This window comes from Vidua macroura, chromosome 6 (genome assembly GCF_024509145.1).
Source record: "Vidua macroura isolate BioBank_ID:100142 chromosome 6, ASM2450914v1, whole genome shotgun sequence".
Taxonomy (NCBI): Eukaryota; Metazoa; Chordata; class Aves; order Passeriformes; family Viduidae; genus Vidua; species Vidua macroura.
Genome location: NC_071576.1, coordinates 3,967,431 through 3,988,689, shown reverse-complemented (window position 1 = coordinate 3,988,689; position 21,259 = coordinate 3,967,431). Strand labels below are relative to the sequence as shown.

Here is a 21,259-nt window from a genome sequence, read left to right as displayed (position 1 = left end):
AAGGGCACTGACAATGATGTTTTCATTCCCCACTGCGTGATGGGAGAGCTTCAGCTGCTCTTTTGCTCAGGTAGCACCATGCCAAGCTCCCTGTCCTGGAAGTCCCTGGGAAAATGGTGTGGGTTTTGCAGGGTACACGCACTGGCATCCCAGTGAGAGATGCTGTCCTTAGTGTGGGTACCTCAGTTCATGAGTCCCCCAAGTGCAGAGTTTGGGGGACACACCAGTGGGATTTTGTGCTCTAAAGCCCCCAGCTCGATGTCTTCCAGGTGGAGGTTGACCATGACATTCTCACTTCTCACGTACAAGATGCTCTCAAGACATTGCAAAAGTTTTTGTCTTTGTTTAAAATGCGCTGTGTGGGGGACATGGGGAGAGAGATCAGTAAGTACCTTCAAATTCACGCAGCACTTACCAAAATCAACATTAAAAACCAATTTACATGAGAACATCCAAGTGCCTCCACGCTGAAATATTACCCATGTATAAATCCCACCATTAAACCCAGGGATGACTCTAGGTCAGCCAGAATTGTCTCCTGGCATATGGAAACCTCAGCACTGCTCTGCTTGACCCTGGAGTGGTTCCAAACTGTCCAGAACAGCGGTGCCCCCTCAGAGACCATCTCCCACTGCTTTGGGGAAGCCTGTCCCATGAGTAGCTTTGGGCAATGCACACCTATAGGATACATGAATTCCAACTGCATTTCAGGGTGGATCTCCCTGAGCCACATCTGCTTCCATCACTCTCTTTTAAAGAGCAAACACAAGCTGCCAACATCCTCATGAAGGATAAGCCCAACAATTTAGCAGTTCCCTCCTTTTTTATATATATTTTTTCTAATTTTTTTTAAACGCCACATCAAATCCCAGTGGCATTTTGGGGGTTTTGTTTTAATGGCGAGGCAAAAAAATTTGCTGATCCCTCCCCGTGGCGAAGTTACTTTCAAGTCAGTGAAAGTTCTTGGCCCGCAATGAAAAGTCTTTGCCAATTAGCGCTCAACAACTTCAATTCATCCCTCCTGGTTCAAGATGAGTAGGAACCTAATAAGGCTGTGATAAAAGGGCAAAAGGCACCGAGTACCCAAAGGGGATTAATGGGCTCTTCCATTTATTTGTCTTCCTAACAGCTGAACTGTTACAAGTATTGACGGTCTTCAAACGCGGGGCGCCCGTGGTCTCCAATGGCCAACTCCAGCTCCAGGCCCCGAGGGGCGAGGGCTTCCCCCTGGGCGATGCCAAAACCAACAAAGCCCCGGGGATCAGGTAATGAAACTTCAGCTTTCCCCCCACCCCCCCCCCCCCCGCTCCTCCTTCTTCTTTGAGATTTATTTACTGGCAGCTGACAAGGGGCAAATTCAGCTGGAATTGTGTAGTCAAGGCCCTGTCAAGCCTTCAGAGGCACCCTTATGTCGAATCACCTTCCTGACTGGCATGTCGCTGAAAAGCCCTCGGCGCTGGTCCTTAACAGCTCCCGACAGCACAAAGGACACTCCAGACAGATGCCTACATGGCATCCTGCAGCATTTTAAAAGAGAATTAGTGGTTTTAATTATGGTCGTCGTATGAAAGGAAACCATGCAAGCTCGGCAGGAGACCTTTGATCAAACCCTTTTGCTAGCACAATGCCGCGGAACTGTGACTATTCCTAGCAAGGGGCCTTTTCTCGCTGAATGACTCACCAGTGATCTTTGAATGCAGACAAGTTCCTCACCCTCCCTCTTCATTAGCGAGCATTTCTATACAGCCCCTATATAGTGCGCCGAGTCTTGGAGCTATACAATGGGGGGGAAAAAAGAATCCCTACAGATTCTGGCCTCTACTTAGGAAGTGCTGAAGGACTCTGAGTGACTTTATTCATTAAAACAGGTTGCTATTAATTAACTGTCATAATAAAATAAAGAACTATTATTTGCATTTCTTAGTGCGCTCCCTTTAGTAATATGTATAAAAGATGCTTGTAACAAAAATGAATTTATAAGGGAGAAAAAACCCTCAGAAGTCTTTTTTCCCCTCTGCCCCCACCCCTTTTTTTTTTTTTTTTTTTTTTTTTTTTTTTTTTTTTTTTTTTTGTGTTTTTTTTTTTTTTTTTTTCAGGTCTAGGCAGCAGGAGCCTGACTAATTATTAGGACCCGTTTTGCAAGAGAACAAATAGAGGTAAAACACAAATATGAAAGTAATTAGGAAAATGCAAAATCCTGTTTACTTGGCAACCGATTCATGCAACTGAGACTAACGAAGAGCAAATCAGCTTTGCTTGTTTGATAAACTTCAGGGTGCCACCTAAGAGGAGCTGATAAAAATTAAACTCTGCCAGCATCCCTCTGCACCGCCTTTTAGCCAACAGGCTCAGCAACATCCACGCAGCGGCTCCGTCTGTGAGCACCAGCAAATCTCATTTGAACAGGTTCATGGGGAGGAATTTTGGAAGTTCTATCAGTGCTGGATATTTCCCCCTCCGTGGCATATCTTGTGCTGAACACCCAGCACAGACCCCTGCATCTCGCGTGCGCAGGATTTGTAAGGACACGGAGCACGTCAGCGGCACGGTTCTGATTTTCTCCCTAAAAGGGCATCACCATCCCACTGCTCTTCACACCTGGGAAGGCTTTTGCCAGTGGTAAAGTCCTTTCTCTAGCCACCACCACTGTTTATTACAATATAGGATGATACTTCACTCAGCACAGCCCCTCTTTTCTCCCGAGCAGATAGTGGGATCTAAAAGCTTCCAATTATTTCAAGACTATGTGGCTACGGAGGGGCATCTAATCAACATAAAGAAAACCCTCAGCTCAGTATATTTGCTTGAATGGATTTGCAATAATGCAGGTAACAAAAGCATTCAAAAACTGGATTCCTAATGCTTTTTTTGCCAGGGCTGGAGGACTGGTTTGGAGAAGGAAGGAGAAAGCCGCAGGGAGGAATGTGTGATATTCCCTCTCTCTGTACAAACACTTCTGCAGGGATTGAGAGGAGGGAAGAGATTTAAGTGAGGCACAGCCGACCTGAAATGTAGTCAATTACAACACAAAGAGTTAAAATGACACCCCTGAACTGCTCCTCTTCCCTCTCACCCCTCTGCTTTTGTGGCTTTGCAACCCAGAAGCCACAGTTTTCCATCTTTTTATTGCTCATTTCCCATCTGCTGTTTGTACAGGAATGGCTCATAGGAATTAACGGGGAATTGCTTTGGAAATCATATACTCCAAAAATAAATCAAGAGTGAGAGAGTGAAAAATAAAGGATGTTATTTTGCAGCTGGAGTTAAGAGATTCCTAGACAGCAGCTTGATTTTTATATGGGAAGCATTCAGTGAAAGTTGGAAAGATCAGCACTTAGAGAGAAAGAGAGAAGTGTTCCACTTTTAAAAGGATCTATTAGGAATAGCAGCCATGTGTCCCTACACACACCTCAAACTCCAAACCAGCAGAGCACCCTCCTGCAACACCCCTCGCTCCTGCCCCCATCCCAATCTGCTCCTGGGATGCTGTTTCATAATGTGATCTTTCTTTATTACTTTCTTCTCTGACAATTTTACCAGTCCAAAAGAAATCCTGACCTGGCAGCAGTTTGTCTCCTGAAAAACACTGGACTGAGGTATCACAAAACCAGAGAACAACATACGAAGTTTTAGATGAACGGAGCTTTACAGGAACACCCCCACAGTTTTGGGTCTGTTTTAAGCATTTGAAGTACTGTTAACTAACAAAATACTGAAAAACACATTTTATGACTTTTTCATAGAAAAGAAGAAGCTGAGTTCTTGTTAACCCCAGAAGGCGCTTGGCTGCTGGAGGCAGATTGAAAAGCAGGGTGGATTCACACCCAATTCTTTTGGTTAAAGCCCTGATATCTCCAAAATTGCAGTTCTGGCATCCCCAGGAGAGCCCAGACAGAGGACACAGCATGGATGCCACAACCCATGGAGAGAGCAGCATCCCAGGGGAGCTGCTCTTACATCCCATGTGGGGTCTCAGGACCATGGTCCCTCAACCCCAGTGCAGGAGATGTCACATGCTGCCAGCAGAGACCCTCTGCAAGGGAAAACAACACAAGTTTCTTGCTCACTGTTGGAACTCTAAGCAATAAAGACCATCCCATCATAAAATACCAAGGGAATGAAAGCAGGCAACCCCAAAAAGCAAGGGAGGCATAAAAAATGGGTTGGTCTCTATTCCAGCAGGACATCCTGTCCTTCCAGTACCTAAAGGGGTCACAGAGAGCTGGAAAGGGACTGTTTACATGGGCATGAAGTGACAGGACAAGGGAGGAAGGCTTCAAAGTGAAGGAGGGGCAGGGTTAGATGGGATATTGGGAAGGAATTGTTCCCTGTGAGGGTGGTGAGGCCCTGGCACAGGGTGCCCGGAGAAGCTGTAGTTGTGCAGTCCCTGAAAGTGTTCCAGGAGAGGTTGGACAGAGCTTGGAGCAACCTGGGATAGTGGAAGGTGTCCCTGCCCATGGCAGGGGGTTGGAATGAGAGCATCTTTACGGTCACTTCTAACCCAAACCATTCTGGGATTCTGGGATTATGATTCTGCATAATGGGCACAGGCACAGCCAGGGCTCAGAGCACATCCAGAACAGTGAATGACCAGGCTCCTGGGAGGGCACCATCCCTCAGCTTGTCCTGCTGGAAACCCACCACAAAAACACACAGACACAGCACAGCTAATGAAAAATGGCTTTAGGAAACCTCTTGGCTCAGCAACAAAGGAAACAATAAAATGCTAAATACATTTTTACATCTAGAATGGATGCTGCATTCATAAAAAAAAATATATATTTATTCACAGTACAAGCTCATAGTTTTCTTGTAAAAGAAAACTCTCTTTTTTGAAACTCAGTATTTTATTTAGTGGTGAGCTTCTCCCCTACCCCAAAAAAAGTCCATTTGGCAACAGAAATCAAACATCAGTATATTCCTGCAGAGGGGATCACACTAGATTTCCTCTCTGCTGCCATTTCTGTCACCTTTTGAAACCACTCTCACGCTGCCAAGGACTAATTCAGATTTTAAGTCCCGACTTCAGCATTTCAGCAGGACCAGGAGCTACCCAGCCTTGCGCCTCAGCTCCGCTTTCCTTCTCCTCATTCCCTGCAGCTCTTCCCTGAGGTGCTGCACAGCCTGCAGGATGTCCTGGCGCTGGGGATCATCCTCTGCCTTCTCGGTGTAGAGCAGGAAATGTTTCACAGTCTGGGAGAGCAGCGTTTCGGGATCCACGTCCCCCCGGCCGAGGCGCAGCATCCTCTCGCAGGCGATGGCGTAGTTTTTGTGCCAGTTCACCGGGTGATGGGGATGGGAGTTGACAATTTCTTTGTATGACTGTTAAAGGAACAAAAAAAAAAAAAAAAAAATATTAAGAAAAAAAAAAAAGAAGGTAGGGGCAGCAAATTAATTGAACAAAGTGGGAGCAACAGCTTTTAACAGTGCTTCAAAACTGCCTGGAAAGAAACAGATGCTATTTAGATGTCCAAGTCCAGAGCTGGAGTATTTCTGTAATTTGCTCTGTGTTTGCCATTCAGCAGCATGAATCAGAAATCCAAGGGGGGCTGAAACGTTTCCCTTCCAACAGCAGCTGTTTGTTTAGAAACATTGCAGATGATGGTGATAACCCCACAGCACATTATGTGCTTCCCCCGGAGAGGTGTTACACCAAGCTGGGGGAAAAAAGAGATTTAACTGCCGCGCCTGCAAGACATTTACTCAATATTTCAGGAGATCAGGACATCTTCCACAGGACTTAAGCAGTCTGTTGACTTGAGTGGGAATATTCATAAGCTCAACAGCAGGCACGTGCCCAGGAACTTTGCAGAACAGCAAAAATCACAGCAAAACGGGCAAGAGTTTAGGAAACCATTTGTTGATTCTGTGCTGGACTATGAAATACTGCTCCTCTCTGCTGATACACACCGATCACTTCGTGCATCTGTTGGCATCTCAGGCAGTCCAGTATTTCCAGAGATACCTACACCAGCTTATGGGTGTTATTCTTTGGTGTGAGATGCAGCAGAATTAATTTGCAGCGAGAAGACTGTGGGATTTTACACTTGCTGGCTCAGACTGCACGACTGTGTAATGACAGAGGGGACAAGTGCATAGAGGGGACTTCAGGACAAGCAATCTCTTGGCATGGGTTTGGAGCCCAGCACAGACAACATAATTATAGCAAAAGCAGGGTGTTGACTGGTTTGCTTTTGGCATCCTCTGTGAGCGAGGGGGCAAGCAGGAATGGATAAAATCCCTGAACAAATCTCTTTGAATCAGCTATGCTCCCAGTTTGGATAAAAAAGGGGAATGCAGATTACAGGGCCTGCGTGGAAACACCGTATTTCCATGGACTCCAGAAATTTAAAAGAAAAAGGGGGGGAAAAAATTATGATGGAGGCTAAAAAATGAGGATGCAGTGAGCACGCCTAACCCAAATGCAGGACTTACAGTGTATGCAAATGTGTAAAGTTGTGCTTTCATTTCTGCAGTCACACTGGCCGTTTCTGCGAGGTCAAAGATGAAGAAAGCTGTTTTCATCCTAGGAAAACAAGGAAAACTTCCATGTGGTAAGTGCTTAACGCAGCCAGCTCACATCACAGGGTTATACACAGCTTCAACAGGTCCACGTGTGGGGCAGCAAAGCCATCAGTGATACAAATTTCTCTCCATAATACATTTGCTCACCCTACATCCCAGCTACCTTTGAGAGACTTGGAGCAGAACCTTTTGGTGAACAAAACAGCCACTTTCCTGAAGGCTTTGCTGGCGGCCTTGCATGCTTCATCTCATCATGCCAGCCTTTTCCTTCTAAAGCTTGGCACGTGCAGACCCAATAAGGCCACGGCCCATCAAGCTGCCTGCTTTGGTGTGTGTTTCCACACCAGTGAGCTGGCAGTGCCCACTGGCTGCTGGAAGAGAGCAAAGCAAAATTACCTGGCTTGCCACATCTCCTCGTTGGCGACAGCTTCCCAGGAAGAGGGGCTGAAACTAAATGGGAATGGAAATAAAATTCAGCTGTCAGATCCACGTGGCTGGGTTTCACCCACCACAACCCTTCTAGCCCAGGCAGCTACAGACCTCCCAGGCAGAAGAAAACCTGTCATGAAGCCTGTGGCTCTGACAGCAGGGAATTCAGCTGATTCTCTGTCATTCAAAAAACTTTGTGCCTCTCTCTCCATAGAAGGAGCCTCTGGTGTATCAGGTGTTTCACAGCATCCCAGATCTCAGAGCCAGAGATGTTTTTTACCACCACAGGTCAGCCTATGACATTTAAACCTCTGGATGTCTCAATAATCTTAGATCCTGATCAAGTTTTAAGGCCAGAATTGGACCTCATACTTGACTAGAGATGTCATTGCTGTTTTTCACACTATTAAGATCACAGATCATGGAATGGTTTGGGTTGGAAGGGACCTCAAAGATCATCTCGTTCCAACTCCCTGCCATGAGCAGGGACACCTTCCACTATCCCAGGCTGCTCTAAGCCCCATCCAACCTGGCCTGGGACACTGCCAGGGATGGGGCAGCCCAGCTCTCTGGGCTGTGCCAGCATCTCACCGCCCTGACAGGGAAGAATTTCTCCCTGCTATCTCTCCAGAACACAAAACATTGAGATTATGGCTCTTGTTTGATTCCTCTAGCACTGCAGTGGGTGTGGCAATGCTGCTGGCAGAAAATGATGAGCAGGAAGGAGCAGAGGCTCCTCTGCCTCGTGCCTGCCATAGTCTTCAGTCCAGTTATAGAGATTCCTCGTGAGACGAATCCACTCTCCTGGGTCAAACACAGCTCCAGAAGGAACCAGCTTTTCACACGTCCCCCAGGGCCAGAGCGAGTGGCTCCTTCTCCAGGTTGAGTCCCCTTCGTGAAGACCTATGCAGACAAACACTTCCTTACTGCCAAAAAAAAAAAACAAACAACAGAGAGAGCCATGGTGAAGTCAGCTCAGAGACCGTGGGCCACCCCTGAGCAAACCAAACCACACCACACTGTGCAGCAAACACACCCACCCAGCACATCTCCCATCAGCACGGGCACGTTTTGGGGCAGTCTGGAAAACAGATGAATTCTCTCCATCTGGCATTGCCCATCTTGAGCAGCCAGCACAGCTGGCACATCCTGTCCCCTCTCCTGGACCTCCCAAACAGGCCAGAAGCTGGAGGAGAAGCCCATTCCTGCCCACTGGCACCTGGCTGTGCTCCTGTGCCTCCCCACCCTCGCAGGGCTCACCCCAGCTAGTCTAAATGCAGATGCTATTCTTATTCGTGTGAGTATCTAATCCTTTCTCCACTCTTACTAAGCTATTTTTATATGATGATTATTCCTGGAATACATTCATTCTATGCTAATCAGTTGGCCACAATGTTCACAAAGGAGAAGCAGCAGCAATTTGCTCTCCAACCATCATCGTTCTGAGTACACAGGAACGTTCCTATTCTCTGTGATGAATTGTATCAACAACAGCAACAAAAAATCATCAGTAAACACTCTGCAGATCACCTTCTTTTCCTCTCCTTCCTAAAAGCCAAACCAACCTCAAAACAACAGGCAATATTATATCCGGATGGAGTTACTTCTGCAGAGATATTTTGCTTTAATTGCAAAAATAATCTCGCCACCGGGGAGGAAGTCAGTGGAGAAAATTGGTCTTTTGGATGCAGTACCAAGCTGTTCCATAAACAATTTCCAGAGGAAAAAAAAAAAAAAAAAAAAAGGTCAGAGATTTTAGGAAAGCTGTTACATATGAAAGAAATGCTTACTGTTTATTTACTTTGAGGAAACGATGGAGATTAAAGGCGAGCGTCCCGTCGGGTAATACTCCTTCCACAGGATTCCACCGGTTCCCGGGAAAATAAACGCCAGGTAAATGCTTTGCCAGCTTGGGTAAATACCATTCGTAAGTCATCATCTGGAATAAAAGTTATTATCACAATCTGAACAGGAATCAGAAGATTTACATCCAGAAGAAATGGTTTCTGCAGGAGTAATGACCATTTGCTTAGGGAAGTCACCCACCATGTCAGCAGTGAACACGAGGCCAGACTGGGTCACCATGGTTAAATCAGCACCAGACTGGGTCACCATGGCCAGACTGGGTCACCATGGTTAAATCAGCACCAGACTGGGTCACCATGGTTAAATCAGTACCAGACTGGGTCACCATGGCCAGACTGGGTCACCATGGTTAAATCAGCACCAGAATGGGTCACCATGGTTAAATCAGTACCAGACTGGGTCACCATGGCCAGACTGGGTCACCATGGTTAAATCAGTACCAGACTGGGTCACCATGGCCAGACTGGGTCACCATGGTTAAATCAGCACCAGACTGGGTCACCATGGTTAAATCAGTACCAGAATGGGTCACCATGGCCAGACTGGGTCACCATGGTTAAATCAGTACCAGACTGGGTCACCATGGCCAGACTGGGTCACCATGGTTAAATCAGTTCCAGACTGGGTCACCATGGTTAAATCAGTACCAGAATGGGTCATCATGGTTAAATCAGCACCAGACTGGGTCACCATGGTTAAATCAGTTCCAGACTGGGTCACCATGGTTAAATCAGTACCAGACTGGGTCACCATGGTTAAATCAGCACCAGACTGGGTCACCATGGTTAAATCAGCACCAGACTGGGTAACCATGGTTAAATCAGCACCAGACTGGGTCACCATGGCCAGACTGGGTTACCATGGTTAAATCAGTACCAGACTGGGTCACCATGGCCAGACTGGGTCACCATGGTCACACCAGAGCACCAGACTGGGTCACCATGGTTAAATCAGCACCAGAATGGGTCACCATGGTTAAATCACAGCACCAGACTGGTCACCATGGCCAGACTGGGTCACCATGGCCACACCACAGCACCAGACTGGGTCACCATGGCCACACTGGGTCACCATGGCCACACTGGGTCACCATGGTCACACCAGAGCACCAGACTGGGTCACCATGGCCAGACTGGGTCACCACAGTCACACCACAGCACCAGACTGGGTCACCAGTGCCTTCTGATCAGAGGCACGCGGTCCTCACTCCACCACAAAACAGCCACTGCTGGTAAGACACTGCTGGTTTGGTTAAACACCAGGAACTGGGTCTGGGGTTTGCCAACAAGTTGCAAAGCCAGGTGTGAGGATGATGTGGCAGTGGAAGTGTGGGTGACCCATCCTCTAACTTTTTTTTTTTCCCTTTTCCCATTTCTCAGTGAAAAAGGAAACATGCACACCACACTCCGTCCCAGGGTTACCCACGACTCTTTTAAAAAAAAAATCAATTTTATTTATTTCCACATCATGAGTTTTAAGAGACCCTCTCAAGGAGACAAAGGAACAACTGACCTTGTGCAGCTTATGCTTCAATCTGCCTTTCTAAAGAGCACTTTCTGAACATACCTCCTGGTCCACTAAGGTGATATCTGGCCTCATCCCCTCACAGTAATGAAGGTAACGAAGAGCATTCCCAGGCAAGTCTCCTCTTAGCAGGATCACTGCTCCCACTGGCATGGAGGACAGCACGTTCCTTGCAAACTTATCAACAACGTAGTTGTTGCTCTGATCACAAGTGCTGAAGAGTACAGATGAAAAACAGAACCTTAAAACCAGGTATTTGCATGGCTTTGCAGAAATTCAGAGCAATTTTATGCAACGGGTACCCAACAGGGGAAATCCACCCTGGTGAGGCACAGACTGGTTTAGGTTGGAAGGGACTTTAAAGAACACCTCACTCCACTCCCCTGCCGTGGGCAGGGACACCTCCACTAGGGAAGTTGCTCCCAGTTGTTCCCAGGTTGCTCCAACCCCATCCAACCTGGCCTTGAACTTCCAGGGATGGAGAGTGTCAACAACTTGGTATCTCCATTTCCAGAGAAAATGAGATACAGAAACAAAGCATTTAAAGCACAGGCCCTCAGAAAACACCAGCCACTACATTTCTGCTAAAATACACACTAACTTCACACCTTCACCTTAATTCTGATTTCTTCTTGGGCTAAATCTAAAACCTTATTAGTGGGTGCTGGAAGTGCCAGTACAACGTTGGTTCTGCAGAGCATTTGAAATCCTCCTCATCCTTTAACGCTTCCATTAAGATTGAAAACCCCAAGTTTTCGTAGTATGAGGCAGAAGTTGATTTATATGATCTGAGATTGGATCCTTTTCACTGAAGTTGTGTGCACATATTCCAGGTATGGGTTCAGATGAGGACAGGAGCTGTGATTGGCTCACCTATGAACAAGCCTTTGGAAAAGGTGTGCCAAAGAAAGGAATCCTGAGGATGAAGTCTACACTTCCTTGGTCATCCTCTACCTGAGCATCCCTTCCAGGACACTGATTCCTATCCAAGCAGCTGCATGGGTTATGGGATAGGGAAGCCCCAAACTACAGATTTAAATCTTCAGAAATGGGGGAAAAATCAGAAAAAACTTCAGGGCACAAGGTAGCGTGAAGGAAAGCAAGAGAAGTTCGGGCCACATGAATTCTGCCAACCTCCTTAAGAGAAAAAGCACAGATTTACAAGGGTTTTTTAGAAGTTTATGTATCTACAGAGTGGTTTTCCCTCAACCTCTGTGACATCTCCATTTACAGCCTGGAGTTGGTGACTCTGAGGAGATCAAACCAGGGGGTTCTGCAGGCTGTGACCATGCAAGCTTAGGTGGGGTGTAAAAAGTGCCCTTCCCACTCCCAGCCAAGGACAGAAACCCCAGGAGCGCCCCAGGTCACTCTGCGAGGTGGCACCAAGGGAACTTCTCACCTGTAATTTGCCCAAAGCTGAGAAGCAACGAGAGCAAGAGCAGGAAGCCACTGCAGGCATGGCAGCAGCCAGGTGCCCTCCAGCACAGTGCCCCTGCCAAGGCTGGCCAGTGTGGCCAGCCCCAGCCCTGCCAGCACAGCCACCACAGCACTGCTCTGCAGCCAGAACCGCTCCACCTAGGAGAGAGAATCCCAGAACTGCGGTTGGGTTGGAAGGGACCACAGAGATCATCCCATTCCACCCCCCATCCCACACCTTCCACTAGACCAGGTTGCTCCAAGCCCCGTCCAACCCGGCCTTGGAGTTCACCTTCTGCAGTTTCAAGACAACTGCCTGCTGCTGGTCAGGTGGTTTTAAGGTTTCGAATGTTTCTCTCAAAAATTAACATGCCAGAGCAACTTTAGGAGTGCTACTTACCACACCTAGAAACAGAGGCTTTGTAACATCCAAATTTGCTCTCCAAGCGAAGAAAAGGGAATAAAGGCAGAGCATTCCAGTGAAGAGCCAGATCACGGGTGATTTCTGCTGCTTTTTCCTATTAAAAAAATAATGTATCACTCCTGAGACATGATGAGAAACGAAGCAAAAATTCTATGTGCTTGAACTCCTTGCATACCTAACACAAGGAGCTGATGAGTCTTTCTTTACCTTTGCCATTTATGAAACTTCTGTTTTTAAAGCACACAACCATCAGGATTTCAGGAGATTTCAGTTTGCCATCTACCAAGCCACAGGGTTAACCAGGAGTAAGGGATATTTTGCTCTTAATAATTGATGACCGCAGCCAATTGCTGCAATTTCTGCAGCAGCAAGCAGAAGGCAAAACAAGCTGCCCATGCAGAAAAATGGGAAAAAAATGCAGATTGAAGCAAATATTTGTTTAAACTTACGGCAGTGCTGTGCTCACGCAGGCCACCAGTGCCAGGGCAAGGACAGGAAGGGAGAGCTCTGACCTCATCTGTGCCAGCTGGAAACTGTGGAGAAATTAAAGCGTGGATTTGTCACCCCCAAATCATCCCTGCACTCAATTAAAGTGTCAGGAGAAACGGGGAATAAGCACAACTGAATATATTCCCATTCTGCTGGGATTAAGTCTACCAGAAATGGGACAAGGGTGGGTTATATGGTAGAATTTTGAAGGGAAAAATCACTAGGATGGGGGATCCAGTGTTTTTCCTTCAGTGGGGAAGACAGAGGGCAGGGATGCTGGACACACACGGCCCCAGCTCTGCACAGGGCAAGGAAAGGAAGGACAGGAGCCACTTTGGCCCAAAGGACAGCAGCAGCAAGAGGTTACTCTCCACTGAAAGGCACAGCCAAGGTGTTACTCACAGCAGCATCTCCCCCATACTGGATCCTGTCTCGGACTTGGCCTGAAATAAAAATGAAGGAAACCCATGAGGAACCCACACACTGATTGGGTATCACTGGGGCAAGGAAAGTCTTCTCATTTTCTGTTTGCTAGAAAGGCAGAGACCTCTGCTCAAACCTTCACTGCAAGGTGTTCTCCCACATTCCTCTTCTATGTGATTTACCCCCTGGGTAAGCATTTCTTCAAGGTGCTGACAGCTCATTACCCTGTGATTAGAGCATGTCACATGGTTTAACCATGACCTCTGCTGTATCATGGAATCATTTGGGTTGGAAAAGCCCTCTGAGGTCATCGAGTCCAACCATTCCCCCAGCACTGCCCAGCCCACCACTAACCCATGTCCCAAGTGCCACATCCACACATCTTCTAAATCCCTCCAGGGATGGGGATTCCACCACTGCCTTGGGCAGCCTATTCCAATTCCTGACCATTCTTTCTGTGATTTTTTTTTCCTAATATATCCAATCTAAATCTCTCCTGCCACAACTTGAGGCCATGTTCTGTATCTTCATGGTGCAATTATTTTCTGTGACATCTCCCCACAGCCTGAGACAAGCTCAATTCCTCCTTGCTTATCAGACTTGCCCCTGTCCCCTCTGCCCTGACAAATGCAGAGCTGTACAAAATCTTTGAGGTAATGAGAAGTTTTATTGCAGAGACCTGAAATCCATGGCACATGTTTGGGAAAAAGACATGTTGTGTGGAGGGGAGGAATTACCTTTATTGCTGCTTGTTGGAAAAGTGGCTACCAGATTAAAGAAAAGGTAAACAGATTCAGGAGGTCTGGAAGGAATATTTGATCTCAATGAAAATGGAATAGCTAATTGCATCCAGGATTTGATTAAAAAATAAGTGTTAGAGGATGGAGAGCCAGCTCACAGCTCCTGAAGCCCCACCTTGCTGACAGCTGATGTCCCTGGACACATCCATCACAGAGATGAGATTTCTGATCCATGGCTTACAGGTGGAATCCTCTCCAAAATATTTTCTGGGCTTTTTTTTTTTTTTGACCCTGCCTGCCCTTAAAACAGAGCTATGGGATGTAAAAGCTGTCTGTCCATCCAGCAGGGCTCTGGCATTTTCCCAACTGGCACCGGGACCAAACGTTTGGATTTTGCTGTATTTATTGCTCCTGCTTCAGACAAGTTCATCCTAAATGTGATTTGTGGTGTAGGATTACACGCAGTCCATCCCTAAGCCTCCTGAACATCAACTTGAATTCATCACATTTGATGGAGAGAGGAGTTAAGGGATTTGCATGCCTTGGTATTGCTGTGCCCAGTGGAGGCTGATTCTCAGGAGACAGCTGGGAACAGGACAACAGGGGAAGTCTCACAAGTCCTACAGAGGGTGGACCTGATCTCTGTAGGGGTTTTTGGGCAGATTTAGTGGCAGCAGCAGGAATCATCATGTCTTTTGACACACATCCTACAGCCACACAGCTCTCTGAGAAGGGTGGAAAGGCACAGTGACAGTGATGCCGTGTCACGCTGGCTGCGTGTGAAGGGTGATTTCTGAGGATGTGGAGCTCCAGGACTCCAGGGAGTGACAGAACATGCAGGTCACACCTTCTTATTGTTTTCCTTCCAGTGGTGTGATTTCCCAGCCCTCTGCCCTGAAAGCTTGGAAGCAGGACAGACTCTGGGGCGATGGGCTGGTGATTTCCTTGCGTGGCCAGAGCACAACATTCAAGTCAGGGCTGGAGGAGGAGGATGCAAATCCTACACTCTGAAAGCAACCATGGATTCTGCAAGAGCAGAGACCTCAATAACTCAAATCAGAGGTTCCTGAGAACCCTCAAACCAACCATTTACTTAAACTCAGCATTAGTAAGTTAAGAGGAATAATTTAGAACCCTCAAACCAACCACTCAGTTAAATTCAACATCAGTAAATTAAGGAGGAATAGCTTTTAAATGAAAACTGCTTCTGACCTCTTTAAATGTCTGAGTTAAAAATAGAAAAATAAGACAATATTCATCTTAAAAACACCACAAGATTGATGTCACCAACCCCCTCTGGCACAGTTTGTTCTTTGGGCTCCTACACACATAAGACACCCATACAGCTCCCAGGAGATAATTTGGCTCACCCCATAAGGCAATGAGAATTATCTCTCTGCTTTCCCAGCCATGTGACCCATTCCCAGAAAACCTGACAGGTCAGGAGGTCGAAATCCGAAATGAACGCTTAAAAAATGAAACATTTTCAATTTCCTTCCCCGCGAGCCCTTAATCGTCACAAGCAGAACATTTCTGCTGTTGCGTAAGTGAAGAGGAAGCAATCTAGGAAGTGACCCTTGTTTACCAGATTGAATGTCCCATATTCTTCCCTCAGAAAGTGGGTCAAAAATCCTTGAAAAGTCGTCTGGTCTCCCCATGTCCAGCGGGCTCGATTGAGGTAGGACGAAGCCGGCAGATAGAGATAAGGCAGCAAACCAGCCAAGAAGCATAAACCCAACTTCAGCAAATGGCCTAGGGACAATTCCTGCACCAAAATATGTCATATTGCATAACAATGTTTATTTTAGTTTAATCACGCTGGAACTTCAAGAACAGATAAAGAAAAAACATCAAATATATTTACACAGAGCTGATCTCTCAATTTATAGTAAGTCCCTACAAAATGCTATGTTAAACCTTACGATTTTGTGGATTACTAGGAAACTGCATCAAACTGATCTCCTTTGCATGGCAGGGTGAAATTTAAGTGAAGCAAATAATATTAGCTAGGACTCATGAGTATCATACTCATTGCATCTTTCACATTTAAATCATGGCATGACATGCATAGATGGCTGAAGCACTGCAAGGCTGAGATAACCCACTTTGCAGCGATTAAGAGTTGGCTGGTTTTCCATCTGGCAAAAAAAAAAAAAAAACACCCCACATAAATGCTGCTCTAGTACAACTGCACACATCATCACCATCATCAGGAGTCAGTTTTGCCATTTACTTGATCGTGATTACGCTGGCTAAATTGGATAGGCCAACTTTTGGGGTGGGATTTTCGAGACTGCCTAAGGGGTCAGGGAGACAAGACTTTCAAAGGGACTTCTGTGCCTAACTCCTTTAAGTGCTTTGGAAAATCCCACCCTAGAATATTGCACGCTTGCTTTGTCGTTAGCCAGTGCCCTGTCAATCAAAGCACTTCCTCAGCATTTGGGGTTACTGGGAGTGATGATCTATGGAGCAGAGAAAGGAGCTTGACAATGATGGTGGTCAGAGCTCCTCCAGAAGAAAGGTGGCTCATTTGTACTTTAAAAAAGCAGTTTTCCATCCATTTGTATCTTACTCGGTGGTTTCCCGCAGCAGGCACTACTGGGCTGTCCAAAGTATTTCCCAGGATTATCATATTGGCACAGCATTGCCTTTGCTGGAAATCACAGAGGTCTCTCTGGACCTCCCTGCTCAAAAAAACCCCAAAACAAACTGTTTAAAGAACACAAATATATTGCAGAAGTGATTCTTGATTGTGTTAATGGAAATAAAAGGCCAGAAAAGGGGGTTGCTGGGGATGCTGAAGAGATTTTGGATCAAGCTTCTCTGAGTTGCATCACATTTCTTGCAGCTCATGTGCCTCACCCAGGCTTAGTTATGCCCTGTGCCACTACTGAGAACCACACAGGGTGGATGTGGCTTTTGCTGGTTACCACCAGGGAGCCAACACACAGAAACTCATCTCCAGGTGAGCTATGGCATGGGGAACTCTGAGTTTTCAATTCCAAGGATTATTTTAGCTCACAGGGTATTTGCAAGCAGCTGGGGCAGAGCACTCCTGTACCAGGGGACACGAGTGGGTCACAGATCACCAGCATGAGCAAAGGCCCTAAACTGTGATCACAGAATACCAGAATGGTTTGGGTTGGAAGGGAACTTGGAATCATCTTTTTTAACCCCCTGCCATGGCAGGGACATCTTCCGCTATCCCAGGTTTCTCCATGCCCTGTCCAACCTGGCCTTGGGCACTTCCAGGGATCCAGGGGCAGCCACAGCTTCTCTGGGCACCCTGTGCCCGGGCCTCCCCACCCTCTCAGGGAAGAATTTCTTCCTAATATCCAAATCTAACCCTTTCCTCTATCTGTTTAAAGCCTCTTGTCCTATCACTCCATGCCCTTACAAAAGCCTTCTTGGAGACCCTCTTTAAATCAGACCCCCTTGAGATCAGTGGCTGTGGTGTCAGACTGGAACTTCAGTGGGTCACAATTCATCACACACATCAACTCAGAAGTGGCACAAGTTCTGGGGGAGAAGAATTAACCCCTTAGAAGCCTTAGAAAAGCAGAGGTGTGAGTGTGTAAATACATACCCTCTTTCTGAAAAGCCGTGAGAGAACCCAGGGCACAACACAAGCAACGTAAAGCACTATGGTGTGCTGATTGCACAGACTGAGCCCACAGCAAAAGGCACCCAATTTAGAGATCTGAGAGGGGAAAAAAAAAAAATAAAAATCACAATTACTATTTACAAGTTTGCAAAAACATCCAGAGAGCAAAAAAGATTCAGCACAGCGTCCTTACAGGAGAAAGGCAAACACACCAGTGAGCACTGGTCAGTTGTAACACAGAACTCAGGGGATTTTTTTATTTGTTACAGGGAGATTCCAACTGTTTAACAGAAAACATTCTTTAAGAAGTGTCCAGCTGAACAGCCATGCCTCCATGCATACAGAGATCCTGTGCAGCATCACCACACCCTAATGATGGGATGAGTCCAGTTCCTGAACCCAGCTGCACAGGGGAGGCTGCCCAGCAGTTCACTCTGAGTGATTTTTCAGAAATGTCCTAAGATAAAGCCATTATCTACAGAAATCTAATTTTTTTTTGTAACAGGAATGATTTTTTCCTCTTTGTTAGGCACAAACTTCCTAAGCCAAGGGAATTAAAGGTGACACTCCTCATTACTCCAAAACTTTAAGCCTGTTCCAGTGCCCAACCACCCTCTGGGGAAAGAACCTTTTCCTGATATCCAACCTAAACCTCCCCTGCTTGTTTCAGCCCCTGGTGAGGGTGGTGTGTGGGATGCAAACACTTGCCTTGGTGTAGTGATGGGATCACCTTGTAATTTTTAATTAACTGCTCAGCATTCCACGCTGGACACTGCCCTGCCATGGAAGCACCTTGCCATAAGTTCAGAAAAACCTTTGTGGGTCTCAGAGCTGCCTGGCAGGGCTCAGAACCACCTCAGTCATTTTTTAAGTACATGGATGAGCTCCAATATGATGCCTGTATGAGCATCTGATTTATGAAAAGCACTGCAAGCTTGCTGTTGGCAGCCTGGCTTCTTCCAGGCGTGGGATGCCAGACACTCAAAAAAACATTGGAACAAGCTCCTTAACTGCTTCTGAAAATCTAATTTTGAAAATCCCATTGGAAACTGGGCATGTGAAACATGGGAGAAGGTTGGAAAATGCCCAGCTCCATGTCTGTAGAGTTCAGGTTGTGGGGATCTTGGGATGCTGCTCATTAGAAAATAATAATTACCCAAAAAAAAAAAAAAAATCCAATGGTGAAACAAGGTCTCTGTAGCCATTGATAAAACATGTTATTTGAGAACTCATGAAGCTGAGTAAACTACCACTGCAGACTCCTGAAATTCTAGCCTAGCCCGACAAAAATCCCTTTATTCACACAATTTACAGGAGTCACAGCAGGCAAGTCTGTCGGAGGAAAAGAGATCAGATGTTCGGGCACACAAAAGTAGAAAGAACAAGACTGCTGAGCAAAAATATCATTTGGCTGACTAGTCTGTTTATAAAGTAGAAAATACAGCATGAAATTTAAAGTCTTTATGTTTAACAATGCCATTATTTTAGGGGCACATTTAATTTCAAAAGAAAAACTGATTGAAAATTTGCTCGTTCCTGTTTTTGAGTTGAAACCTGGTTTCTGATTAGATGAAGTTTTCTATACAATATATCCATTTACCCCGGAGAAAATTACCAATTCTTAAAACAAAACCTTGAACATTCACAGCCTCGTTTGTGTCTTTGAAGCAGGATGAACTAAAATGTTTAGATTGAAATGATTTTGGTTTTCCTGCTTCCATCCTGTGAGTATTAAATTAATTAATCCCAAACCCATCCAACAGGTCCCAACTCAATCCTTAAGCAAAGTGGGCAGGGTTTTTTCAATGTTTGTCACTTTTGAACATCCAGGTAAGTCAGGGATGGACCCCACCCAGCACAGGTGCTGAAGCAAGACCCAAAACTTGGCCTTTTTATTTAAACAAAATTAAATCAGCAGTAAACAAACAGGAAATTAAACAAACAAGTGCTAACCAATTACAAAAAAAAAAAAAATAAAGAACTATTCACCTTGCTTGAGATGTTTTACCTTTGATCTCTCTTTTGCAGTGGATGCCTCCTCAAAATGAGCAGTGAGAGCCATCAGCAGCCCCACAAACAGATTGTTTAAGCTGAAAACCTCCGCCGTGATGGACCACTGCCATGTTAGACGAGAAAATGAAAACACCCCCGCAGCAAGGATTCCTCCAGCATATGAGCCAGAAAGCCTGCAAACACAGATAACATGAAATCTTCTTTTCCAACAAAAAAAGAGCCTACTTTATTGTCCTTCTTTTTTAAAATTTTTAAAAAAAAAAAACCATACTGCAGCAGCAGCAACGAGTGCCACCCAGCACCCTGCCAAAACATTATATGGTTAAGATCTCCCTAATAATTTCTCTGCTAAGGATTGCCACTGGGGAGAGCAGAGCCCGTTTGCCAGCCACCCAACACCAAAGAATCTGCTTCTTCTCGCCATGAAAACTTCCAGGATTGAATTTGCTTCAGAAATCCTGATGAGGGAAGGCCCAGAGGGTCGTGGTGCACGGAGCCAGGGAGTCATGGCTTTAATGGGATACTCTGGAGGAGATGCCAGCAAGGGTGCAGCCTTCAATTCATCCAGGAGCTGAATTAAGAGTGGATTAGAGCTATTCAGGATGGACAGCATTGGCAGGGGGGTTTTTGGTGTCATGGGGACTGCAGCACCCACAGTCCCAGCAGGGAGAGGTCAGGAGTGTGGGAAACAGGTGCCAGCTCCAGCAAAAGGGAGGGACAGGGTTTAGCACCCACTGTTGAGATGGCTGTGAGCCCAAAGCTGGCCATCTCTGTGACTCCCAGATGGGATTATGGCACATTCCCCACGGAGCTGCCTGCCCAGCTCAGCTGGATGCTGCAGCCAGCACAGGGAGCCCACGAGGTGGAATTCAGGAAAGCCATTCCACCACAGTGGCTCTTCCCACCCAGTCTCACTGGGAGCAGCTCTGGCTCTGCCTGTCTGGAAGCTCTCCCCGTTAGGAAGTCACCCTGAAAAGACACAGTGTAGGGCACCACAACATGCTCAACCAAGCTTTATCCAAAAATACAAATATCCAAAATGAGGCTGTGGTCAAAGCTACACTCCAGAAATTCACCATTCCTCTCTAAGACTCAGCTAGTCTCCACCACAAATTGGGCATTTTTCTAATTCCACCCCAGACACACACGGTTCCATTTAATCCTAACAATTCTAGCAGATTTAAGCCGTAAAAATTATAAACTACCCAGCCTCTTTATCAAGCTACACGTGTGATTTCTACATGAGATGAGGAAGCTCCTGATGGAGCCCTCTCTACAAGGGCTCCTCTGCTTGGTTTGCCAGAGCACCTGAAGGTATGTGGAAAATAGCACTAATGATTTTTATCTCCTTTGTGAAGTATTTTGAGATCTGCACCTGCAGGATGTAGCCAAAGGGTGAGAAGTATGGAGTTAACATCGGGGAAAAAGGAAACAATTCTGAGGTGTTCCAGGCCAAGCTCAAGGTGACAGTGAGTTCAACATCAAGACTGGGGGAAGAAGTCTCAAAAAATCAACAGAATTGGGAAAAAAAATGAAGAAAAATACCAGGTAAAGGCAGCAGGACCATGTGTAATTAAAAACCAAGAGATCCACAATACACAAATCCACTTCATGACGTTCCTGTTTTGACTAAACCATTTAAACATTTCAAACTTTTAGTTACAAAGAAACGACTCCATAAATCCCTTTGAAATTCTTGCAGGGAAATAAGGTAAAGAAAAGGTGAAACAACTTTTCCAAAAACCTTCAGAAAAGCAGCATTTTAGGTAAACGTCCCAATCATTCACCAATTCTCCTTGTCTTTCC

General features: G+C 46.1%; 1 protein-coding gene and 1 long non-coding RNA gene across 3 annotated transcripts in view; one reads left to right on the top strand and one right to left on the bottom strand.

The window, feature by feature from the left end:
* Positions 1-1,011: 1,011 nt before the first annotated feature.
* Positions 1,012-19,551, top strand: LOC128808852 (uncharacterized). The gene is made up of 5 exons (XR_008437551.1): positions 1,012-1,265; positions 2,097-2,156; positions 6,477-6,554; positions 16,685-16,801; positions 19,469-19,551. It is a non-coding gene; the product is annotated as an uncharacterized LOC128808852 (long non-coding RNA).
* Positions 4,669-21,259, bottom strand: part of TMEM260 (transmembrane protein 260) — a 33,863-nt gene continuing 17,272 nt past the window's right edge. Inside the window, exons 4-16 of one of the 2 annotated variants that reach the window (XM_053980446.1) lie at positions 19,449-19,626; positions 17,423-17,536; positions 15,422-15,601; positions 13,076-13,116; positions 12,634-12,717; positions 12,161-12,278; positions 11,744-11,919; positions 10,387-10,558; positions 8,745-8,893; positions 7,704-7,880; positions 6,922-6,975; positions 6,436-6,526; positions 4,669-5,322 (exon numbers count right to left, since the gene is read on the bottom strand). In XM_053980446.1, the coding sequence (XP_053836421.1) occupies positions 5,050-5,322; positions 6,436-6,526; positions 6,922-6,975; positions 7,704-7,880; positions 8,745-8,893; positions 10,387-10,558; positions 11,744-11,919; positions 12,161-12,278; positions 12,634-12,717; positions 13,076-13,116; positions 15,422-15,601; positions 17,423-17,536; positions 19,449-19,626 (1,807 nt within the window). In that variant the 3' untranslated portion in view covers positions 4,669-5,049. The remainder of the gene's footprint in view (positions 5,323-6,435; positions 6,527-6,921; positions 6,976-7,703; positions 7,881-8,744; positions 8,894-10,386; positions 10,559-11,743; positions 11,920-12,160; positions 12,279-12,633; positions 12,718-13,075; positions 13,117-15,421; positions 15,602-17,422; positions 17,537-19,448; positions 19,627-21,259) is intronic. The other variant, XM_053980447.1, reaches the window with a different exon arrangement.